The sequence below is a fragment of the Coffea arabica genome, chromosome 2c (genome assembly GCF_036785885.1).
Source record: "Coffea arabica cultivar ET-39 chromosome 2c, Coffea Arabica ET-39 HiFi, whole genome shotgun sequence".
Classification (NCBI taxonomy): domain Eukaryota; kingdom Viridiplantae; phylum Streptophyta; class Magnoliopsida; order Gentianales; family Rubiaceae; genus Coffea; species Coffea arabica.
Window position 1 is genome coordinate 17,198,259 of NC_092312.1, and position 10,307 is coordinate 17,208,565.

The 10,307-nt window shown below is 37.1% G+C and overlaps 1 protein-coding gene across 1 annotated transcript; it reads left to right on the forward strand.

Moving 5' to 3' along the window:
- The first annotated feature begins 179 nt into the window (after positions 1-179).
- On the forward strand, positions 180-10,082 carry LOC113726415 (presequence protease 1, chloroplastic/mitochondrial-like). The gene is made up of 19 exons (XM_027250122.2): positions 180-582; positions 703-886; positions 1,604-1,778; positions 1,874-2,006; positions 2,187-2,257; positions 2,460-2,543; positions 3,620-3,710; positions 4,965-5,485; positions 5,592-5,756; positions 5,850-6,068; positions 6,153-6,280; positions 7,317-7,506; positions 7,919-8,002; positions 8,075-8,172; positions 8,549-8,813; positions 8,906-9,068; positions 9,153-9,333; positions 9,642-9,713; positions 9,897-10,082. The coding sequence occupies exons 1-19, from the start codon at positions 315-317 to the stop codon at positions 10,036-10,038; spliced, it is 3,234 nt and encodes a 1,077-aa protein (XP_027105923.1). The 5' UTR covers positions 180-314; the 3' UTR covers positions 10,039-10,082.
- Positions 10,083-10,307: the final 225 nt, after the last annotated feature.

Below are 10,307 nucleotides of genomic sequence, written 5' to 3' on the forward strand. Positions count from 1 at the left end.
TTTTTATCTCATTTATATTAAATAAAAAAATTGTTATGGTATTTAAAAAAAAAAATATTTCAAGTAGCCTATTATCAAAACACACCCCTCAATAGTACTTGTGCCCCTTGTTTTTCTTCTTATTGCCCAAGTCACCACTCACCACACATCTATCCTCTCTCCGGTTCGCCCTCGTTTGTTTCCTTGATATTTTATTTATTTTCCCTCCCTTTCACAGAAACCCCTAAACTGATTTTCATTCTCCTCCGCTCTTCCCTAACTCCTGTCTTCCGACTCCTCTATCTCCTCACACAGTGTTATCTTCTTTCCTTCTCATGGAGAGAGCGGCTCTTTTACGCTCTCTTTCTTCTACTTCTCAGCTCGCTGGCTCCAGAATATTCTGCCGTTCTTTACACCGATTACCACGCTTCTCTCCTAAACGACACCGTCCACTTGCAAAAACTCAGCAACGATCGATTCTCCCGTGCCGTCATCACCTTCCCTTGCTCACCGCTGTCTCACATCCTTCACTTCATTTCCGAAGAGACTTCTCCCCTTACTCCATCAGAGCTATTGCCACATCAGCACCACAGTCCTCTCCAGGCATTTAATTTAATTTTATTGTTTTTTTTTTGTTTTTAAACTCAATCCCCGTTTTGTTAATTGGTATGTTTTGCTGCTGGAATTTAGTTTTATCCTTTTAATCTGTGGATGCTACTGTAGAGATGCTTGGCGCGGATGATGATGTGGCTGACAAGCTTGGTTTTGATAAGGTGTCGGAGCAGTTTATTGAGGAGTGTAAATCGCGAGCTATTTTGTATAAGCACAGGAAGACGGGAGCTGAAATTATGTCGATTTCAAATGACGATGAGAACAAATGCTTTGGCATTGTCTTCCGGACACCTCCGTAAGGATGAGTAAATGCTATTTAGCTCGTATTTTTTTTTCATCTACCTATGTATCGCATCACCCAATGCGCTTTTTATTATCTGGCTTATCTACGCAATTTTCCATCTGTACTTTGGACTGGTTGGGCCTGTCATGATTTATGATGATTCGTAGTATTTATGTAGTGATGAGTTATGAGGGTGAATTAATTGAGGCATATATATTTTGTAGTTTGTGGTTTTGCTGAGGAAGCAAGTAGGAGCATATTTTCCTACTATCATGCATGACACGGATTGATTGAATGTTTGCATGAAATTAGAGCTAAAGATGTCAAGAGAGGTCAAATTGGCGATCCTTGTTGAGGAATTTTACAAACTAGAGCATGTGGAAGCAAGCTTTCAGTAAAAGGTTATTTGTGAAACACATCGTTTTGCATCTGCTAATGCAAGATATCTGTTGGTTGGACAGTCCCTTGTACAATTGCATTCTGTTTTCATGTTCATTTTTGTCACTTGGAGATGGAAGAAGATAGTGTTTTGTCAATCTGCACAGTGCTGCAACTTCTTTGGCTGTACTCCTTGAACATGTCCATGCTTTTGTTCAGCATCAGATAGTGCATCACAGTTCTAATCTATAATAAGTAGCAGCACTATATGTTGAGTGATGAATAATGTCAATGGTTCTTTATTGGAATCAAGAAATTACCCTTATTCATGTCTTGAAAATTTTGATGCAGGAAGGATTCTACAGGAATTCCTCACATCTTGGAGCACAGTGTCCTGTGTGGTTCAAGAAAGTATCCCTTGAAAGAACCATTTGTTGAGTTATTAAAAGGGAGTTTGCATACGTTTTTAAATGCATTTACCTACCCAGATAGGACTTGCTATCCAGTAGCTTCAACAAATACAAAGGTCTGAAAATTTCATCAAGTTTCTTTGAGAACTTATATTTGTTTTTTGTTGTTCTTATTCCCAACTGATGGTAAATGGTTTCACTGTCAAAACAGGACTTTTATAATTTGGTTGATGTATATTTAGATGCTGTCTTTTTTCCTCAATGTGCGGACAATCTCCAGATATTTCAACAAGAGGGGTGGCATTATGAGCTGAATGACCCTTCGGACGATATAACATTTAAAGGTTCATAGAACACTATTTGAATCATGTCAAATTGTTTTAGTTATTGATCCTTTCAGAAGTTAATTTTCAGATTGGAATATGAAATGCATTCTTTTTCATGTCCTTATAATGTTACTTAAAAAAGCATGAAGCTACAGCTTCAAATGACAACCGACAAACTTATGGCATTGTCAAACTCAGGTGTTGTCTTCAATGAAATGAAAGGTGTTTATTCCCAGCCTGATAACATCCTAGGCAGGACTTCCCAGCAGGTGAGCTACATCACTCTTCTCCTCATTCTATTTTCTTGCTTTTCTGGAAGGAATGCTTTTGTGCTTGGACTTTTGAGTATTCTGTCATGATACTATTTGCTTGAATAGTTCTGCTGAATTGCTAACTGTATTCTGTACCGTAAATGCAATAATTATTGTCTTGAGCATTTGTAATGTTAATCTTTCACTTTGGTGGTTGCAGGCTCTTTTCCCAGACAATACATATGGTGTTGATAGTGGTGGTGACCCTCAAGTTATTCCCAAGCTAACATTTGAGGAGTTTAAGGTTTTCTCAGCGTCCTGCTCCTATTTCCCGCGTTAAATATTTCTTTTCAAGTGACTTTTTTGCTTATGAGATGTATTTTACTGGGTGCCACTACATTTTTGTTTTTTTCTTAATGAAAGCATGTAATAGTTTATAAAGCATAAAGAAGCAAATGAATTATCATATTGACAGCATTCTTTGGCTGTTTGAAGCTCTATCTTATGACATAAGTATCTTACACGATATCAATTGTACTTAGTAGATTGTACGATATAATAATTTTGATGCCTGTTTCTTAATCAGTTGAATGAAAACCACCGTCTCCTTTTCTTGTGCGCCTGAGATAATTACCTTAAATAACTGCTGCTAGCGGTCCATTATTTGGAAAAGTATTTTGAACTTTTGAACATTGGTATGCCATGAGAATTATTTTCATTTCTACATTTCTAAAGAGAATGTGATAATTAAGTTCCAGGAGAATGCTGAGTTGGATGGCTTAATTTGGACCAACAGTGTTAACTTCGATTTGTTGCAAGCTTCAAAAAAGCTTAGTTATACCAATCAGATGATTAATTGAACGGCTTAGTTCATGATTTTCACACATGCTTTATAAAGAGGGGACCTTCGAACATGAATGATCCTTTACCCTTGCAGAAACTAGAATGTTTCTAGTTTCTGGCTTACTTTTAGTGGATAAAAGTATCAATTAGCAGACAGAACATATTTTTTGCTGGCAAAGTGCTGCAAAGCTCACACTGAGGGCAGAAAAATTAGCGCTTAAAAAGTTAGTATCTTATCCATATATGTGTACATATTCACATGGAAACAAACATGAGTAGCCTCATGCCAGGTGAAGATTCCCCATAAATGACTCATTTGTGATCAACATGTTGGTTTTGGTAGATGGAATGTCTAAGGCCTCAAACTTCCTTTTTGCATAGATGCCTGGCTGGATGTGAATATGTATACTAATTTGTCCATGTGTATACCTATTATGTTACTTTCATGCCTGTGCATTTACTGCATGGAGTTAAGATGAGTAGTGAAAACAATAACTTCATGTCTGTTGCATATTGATCTATAAGTTTCTTATGCAGGAGTTTCATCGCAAATATTACCATCCCAGCAATGCCAAGATATGGTTCTATGGAGATGATGACCCAAACGAACGCCTACGTATTTTAAGTGGTGCTGTTTTTACTTCTTATTCATTAGTTTTTCTGGATCTGGTTTGTGAAATGTTGTTTTTGTGGTGTTCATTTTCTAGCTACCTTGAGAGAATATATTCTTATTGCTTTTGCCAAATTTGGACCAACAGGAAAATCTGATGGGTCCTAGTTTATGCTGGTCAAATAACAAGATAATTTCCTTGTACTTTATACCCATCGTGGGAAGCGCACATATTATAGAGAAGGACTTGAATTTGTGTTATGCTAATTTCTTCGATTCATTAAACTTAGTATCTAAATTCTTAAATTCATGAGAAAAGAGTTAGCTGTGGTGTACCTGGATGAACAATACATCTTGATTCGTTTAACGCTATCAATCCTTTTGAGTCATTTGTATGTAAAAGCCTCTGACCACATTTTGATGTGTGTTTGCTCCAAATAGGAAATATCAAGTCACTCTTTGACATGTTTGGAAATTTGTTGATTACTTAGCAGACACTTTTTGAGCCAAATGGGATTATAATTCTCACCATGCAATCTTTTATTTTTTCCTCAAGGAAAAAAGCACTGGACACCTTATTGGATCAGTTTTACAATTTTATAAACGCAACTTTGGTAGTCTACGACTAACTATTGGACAAAATGAACTTGTTGGTGCCCTTGAGATATTTTCTTTTATTGTTAAAAGATTTACTCCATCTACAGTAGGATCATGTATAATGTTCCTCAAAAAAATTGACATAAACTCCCTCCAATATCCGAAAATGGGCTCAGCTCGCTGTTTTGAGGTATTATATGCATATAAATACTTTTTTTACTCATGCAGAATGAATATGGTGGTGCATATTTTTGTTTATTTAATTACCCAAGATGTCTTGATGACGCTGTATCCTATTTTTGCGAGCCCTTGTTATGCATTTCCTGTTTTTCATATTTAACACCAGGTAATTTGCTAATTATATGTCTAACTCTGGCCTTTTGGGAGGTGGCAAGTTGAATTGATGGTTTTGATGTGCATGAGAATATGACTTTATCTCCTTAAAATGCTTTAACTTACAACCTTCAAATTTTATTCCTCCAATGAAGTTATTCTTCCTTGTTAGCACATCCCATATTAATTTACGGTGAAAATTCACCTTAAATACCAAGATAGTAATGCTAAATTTCTCTGCAAGTTAGCTAAGGGGGTGTTATCATGTGCTTAATCTTCTTTGAAAGTAGCACTTCTCTTCAGTAACACTTAAATATCTGATGTTCCATTTTCTGGATGCAGAATACCTAGACATGTTTGATGCAAGTTCAGCTCCTAATGAATCAATAATTCAACCACAGAAATTATTTTCAGAGCCAGTTAGGATTGTTGAGAAATATCCTGTTGCAGAAGGCGATGATTTGAAGAAGAAGCACATGGTTTGCCTTAATTGGCTACTCTCTGAGAAGCCACTAGACTTGGAAACTGAGCTTGCCATGGCTTTTTTGGACCATCTACTAATTGGCACCCCTGCTTCTCCTTTGAGAAAAATTCTGCTGGAAAGTGGTTTAGGGGAGGCTCTTGTTGGGGGTGGGATTGAAGATGAGCTCCTTCAGCCCCAGTTTAGTATTGGACTGAAGGGTGTCCAGGAAGATAACATTCAAAAGGTAGAAGAACTAATCATGAAGTGTTTAAAACAATTAGAAGAGGATGGTTTCGATTCAGATGCTGTGGAAGCATCATTGAACACGATTGAGTTCTCTCTTAGAGAAAATAACACTGGCTCATTCCCGCGTGGCTTAGCCCTGATGCTTCGTGCCATTGTAAGGATGCACTTCTTGAATAATCCAACTTGGGTTTTACCATTCTGTGTTTTTCTTGACCTCTAATTTATTGTTTATTTTCTGTTTTGGGATCCCCTTTTTGCAGGGAAAATGGATTTATGATATGGATCCTTTTGAACCATTACAATATCAGAAGCCTCTAATGAACTTGAAAGCAAGATTAGCAGAGGAAGGCTCCAAAGCTGTTTTTTCTCCACTAATAGAAAGGTTTATGTTGAAGAATCCACACCGGGTAACTGTTGAAATGCAGGTGACCTCTCACTAACAAAAAGGTTATAGGCTTTGGATAATATACTTTTAAAGTTTGTATGACGGAAATAAAGAACAATTTGGGTTGTGACAGCCCGATCCTGAGAAAGCTTTTCATGATGAAGAAGCAGAGAAGCAGATCTTAAACAAAGTCAAAGCAAGCATGACACAGGAGGATCTTGCTGAGCTGGCACGTGCAACAGAGGAGTTGCGGTTGAAGCAGGAAACCCCTGATCCACCAGAAGCTCTAAAAAGCGTACCAAGCCTCTCTCTCGAAGATATCCCTAAAAAACCTACATATGTGCCCACTGAGGTGATGATAACCCAGTTGATGGTGAAGTTGATAATATTTATATGCATTACTTTCTTAACCCATTACTAAACTTACAAATTGCAGGTTGGGGATATTAATGGCGTAAAAGTTTTGCAGCATGACCTCTTCACAAATGATGTTCTGTATGCAGAAGTTGTCTTTAACATGAGCTCATTGAAGCAAGAGCTGCTTCCTTTGGTTCCACTTTTCTGGTTAGTTGCCAGTTTGGATGGTTAATTGATGCTTTTCTATGCCATGTGTTTTTGTACATTTGATACCCATCATCCTATTGTAGGTTACGCCGGTTTTGAGGTTAAAAAATCTAGTTTCCTGAAGTTTTTTGCCATTTTTTTGGGCTATCTGAACGTCTTGAGATGGCCATTTAAATTTAGTAGAGAAGAAAGAAGAAAAACAAAGTTCAATAAAAAATAAATAAATAAAAGAGAAGAACAAAATAGATAGAGAAGAAAGTACAAGAAAGGAACTGAAACAATGTAGGCTGTGAAAAATCATCTGGAGATGGTGCATGGACTTACTGCTCATTATTTGTTATATTGAATATCTAATGCTGCTTCAATAATCATGATATTGGTAACATGTCACTGTTGAGTTGTAAGGGAAACCCTTAAGCTAAAGTATGGTCTCTTCAATTTGACTTATTTATCACTAGCATGGCAGACCAATTAGATGCTCTTTATGCAGGGTCAGTAATGTCCATGACTATACATTTGCAAATCCTGTAGCTTTACAGGATTTGTCTATTGGGCTACACTTATACTTTCTCCCATTTTAATAAGGCTTCACTTTATTGTAACCTACAAAAGTCATGGAGTTAATGAATGAAGCCTTCTATTTGTCAAAGAAAGGCTGTGCACAACTAGGCTTTCTGAGACTTTCCACGTTGGCCTTGACTGGGTTGCCTTTGTGGCTGCACTTTTCTGTGTCAAGCAACCAGTTTTTCGTGTCTCTTTTATAGCTGGAGTGAGTTGCAGGTAACCCTTTTTTTTGGGGTTTAAGGGCAACTAATCCCCTAGCATAGTGAAAGAGGCAATTTAGACTTTGCGATCTAAACCTTGGTGAGATTTTTAAGCGTGAAATAGGCAACTTACAGGTCAAAAATGGTATTTAAGTTTAACAGAAAGGTCAACTTTTTAGGATTTATACTTGGTAGGTAATCTTGAAACTGGTTTCTGGATTTCTCAGTCTCTGTACTGGTTGCTCTAATCTTCCATGTAATGTGTTAAACAGTCAGGCACTAAAGGAGATGGGCACAAAGGATATGGACTTTGTACAACTAAACCAATTGATTGGAAGAAAAACTGGAGGCATATCAATCTACCCATTCACATCATCAGTGCAGGGCAAGGAGCATCCATGTACTCACATGGTAGTTCGAGGGAAAGCCATGTCCTCACGAACTGAGGACCTTTTTAACTTGGTAAAATCCTTTTCTCATGTTGGCAACTGGAGAGTAATTTCTGTTCATTGTTGTAAACTGTGTCTGAGAATGAAAGAGTGCCTAACATTTGGTAGTGTTCATTCATCTTTCATTGTCAGGCACTTCCTTTTCACAAAAAATGATCAATGGACCTGTTTCTACTAAGTTTCTAAATATGACAATGGCTAATTGGGGTTTTTATTTAACATTCTTTTTTTCATCACGGGTGCTTTTGAAATTTGAGGGAGAAGACAAAGGAGTCTATTTGTGATTTCAAAATCATCAGGAGTCAAGATGTCATAATCAAAATCTTTTTAATAATCATAAACTTGTTGTAAAGCAAATTCACTTTTGAGCAACCAGTGGCCTTTGGACAATCAACTGACAAAGATCATGAATTGGTTATTTGTAGATGAACCGCCTTCTTCAAGATGTCCAACTCACAGACCAAAAGCGTTTTAAGCAATTTGTCACTCAAAGCAAAGCAAGAATGGAGGTATCTATCAAGGTCATTGCACAATATATGATTTCTGTTCTACTTGTTAACCTTGCAAGTTGTTTGCTGTAGAATCGGTTGAGAGGAAGTGGTCATGGTATTGCGGCTTCTAGGATGGATGCGAAGCTTAATGCTGCTGGATGGATCGCGGAACAAATGGGTGGTGTCAGGTGATACAATTGAATGTCTTCATTTATTTTGCATTTCTACTTCTATAATTGTCAACTTTGTGCCTTGTAAATATTTAGTACCATTACTCATTTAAGAATTGTTGTAGCATGTTACATCCCTTTTTAAGCTTTGCTCCTCCTGTTCTGCATTTCTAAGTTCTGTGAACTTAGTACTTTAAACAACTCTTTGCTGGATTAGCTCATTACTGTAGCTTCTTTTGGTATGGATGTGGTGAAATGTCACATGCTTTTGTTTATCTTGTTGAGCATTGTAGGTTTTTGATTTGTTGAGGTTTTAAATTTTAACTTGTAGAGGGAGAAAGTGGTTCTCTATGAAAAATGGATTTAATGAGTCTGTTATCTGTAATGATTGCAGCTACCTTGAATTTCTGCGAGGTCTTGAAGAGAAGGTTGACAATGAATGGCCTGAAATTGCCTCCTCACTTGAGGAGATCAGGAATTCCCTGTTTTCAAAAGACAGATGCCTAATAAATCTCACTGCAGATGGAAAAAATCTTGCAAGTGCAGAAAAATATATCAGCAACTTCCTCGATTTGCTTCCTCGCTCTTCCTCAGTTGAATCATTTGCTTGGAGTGCGCGACTTCCTTCAACAAATGAAGCCATTGTGATACCTACTCAGGTTAGATGTACTAGTCATGTTAAATTCAGCTATTGGGTTTATGCTTTTATTGGAATATTTATTTTTTAGCTTTTATGATACTATGTATCTAGGTAAATTATGTTGGAAAAGCAGCAAATCTGTACGATGCTGGATATCAGCTTAAAGGGAGTTCATACGTGATATCTAGGTACATCAGTAATACATGGTTGTGGGACCGTGTACGAGTTAGTGGAGGAGCTTATGGTGGATTTTGTGATTTTGACACACACTCAGGTACAGACATAGGCGTTCATGTGTAGCTGCATCCTATTGTTAGCTTCATAAATCTAATGTTTAACTATGAAATTCTTTATTCAGGAGTCTTCTCATTTCTATCTTATCGCGACCCTAATTTGTTAAAGACGCTTGAAGTGTATGATGGAACAAGTGATTTTTTAAGACAATTAGAGATGGATGATGATAGTTTGACCAAGGCAATAATTGGGACCATAGGAGATGTAGATTCATACCAGCTACCTGATGCCAAAGGATATAGTAGGTACGTGCTTTGCCAACTCTCTATGTGGTTGTAAAAACACCAGTGATGGGCAGAATTTCTATCTTGTCCAAGATATTCTCCTCAAGACAATAAAGTATACAGGAAATACATGTCTTTCAATGACATAATGGACTATGATCACATCTTTGTTTACTAGCTTTGCGAGAAATGTTGTGACATGATATTTGACCTCATAAATAGAATTGAATTTTCTTCTGCAGGCCTCATTGTTCCTTTTAACTTTATCTTATCCTTCCTTTGAATCTCATATTGATTGGCATTATTGTTAACTATTTTGCTTCTTTTAGTTTACTACGGCATCTACTGGGAATAACAGAAGAAGAAAGGCAAAGGAGAAGAGAAGAGATCCTATCTACCAGGTAAAGTCTCCATAATTGAGACAGACATTAATGGGAAGGTCTGTTTATGCACCACCATAGAAGAACTTGAAGCATCTAGCTATAGATTTCTGTAGCAATTTAGCCAAGGGCTACATCTTTAGATTTTTTCTGTATGCTCCATCTCATTAGCTAATTCATCTAATATGGTATCCTTTTGCAAAGGTTGAGTGATTTTAGAGAATTTGCTGCTGTAATTGAGGCTGTTAAAGATAAAGGGGTGGTGGTTGCTGTGGCATCTCCAGATGATGTTGGAGCTGCACACAAGGAGCGTCCTGCCTTCTTCGAAGTCAAGAAAGCCCTCTAATATGTAAGAATTCCCATATTGTTTACCAATTTTTTCATAGAAAAGGAATTAGTTTAGGGGTTTCAGTAATTTGAAAGATTACAAAATTGAAATGCATACCTCTGAACAAATGAAGAAACAATTATACATGATGGCGACACATTAAAATGCCTACAGAAGTTTGTCTTTATTTTGCTTGCCTCATGTATAAAACTGTTAAATATCGGGTGGAATATTGTTGGAGAGCCCTGATCTGTCGTAATTGGCAGTACTCCTTTGTGGAGCGATTC

Excerpts from the sequence above, each read along its gene's own strand:
- LOC113726415 (XM_027250122.2), top strand. The coding sequence starts at position 315 with ATGGAGAGAGCGGCTCTTTTACGCTCTCTTTCTTCTACTTCTCAGCTC. Across the intron at positions 5,757-5,849 it reads GGGTAACTGTTGAAATGCAG|CCCGATCCTGAGAAAGCTTT; the intron begins GTGACCTCTCAC and ends GGGTTGTGACAG. Across the intron at positions 8,173-8,548 it reads GAACAAATGGGTGGTGTCAG|CTACCTTGAATTTCTGCGAG; the intron begins GTGATACAATTG and ends TAATGATTGCAG.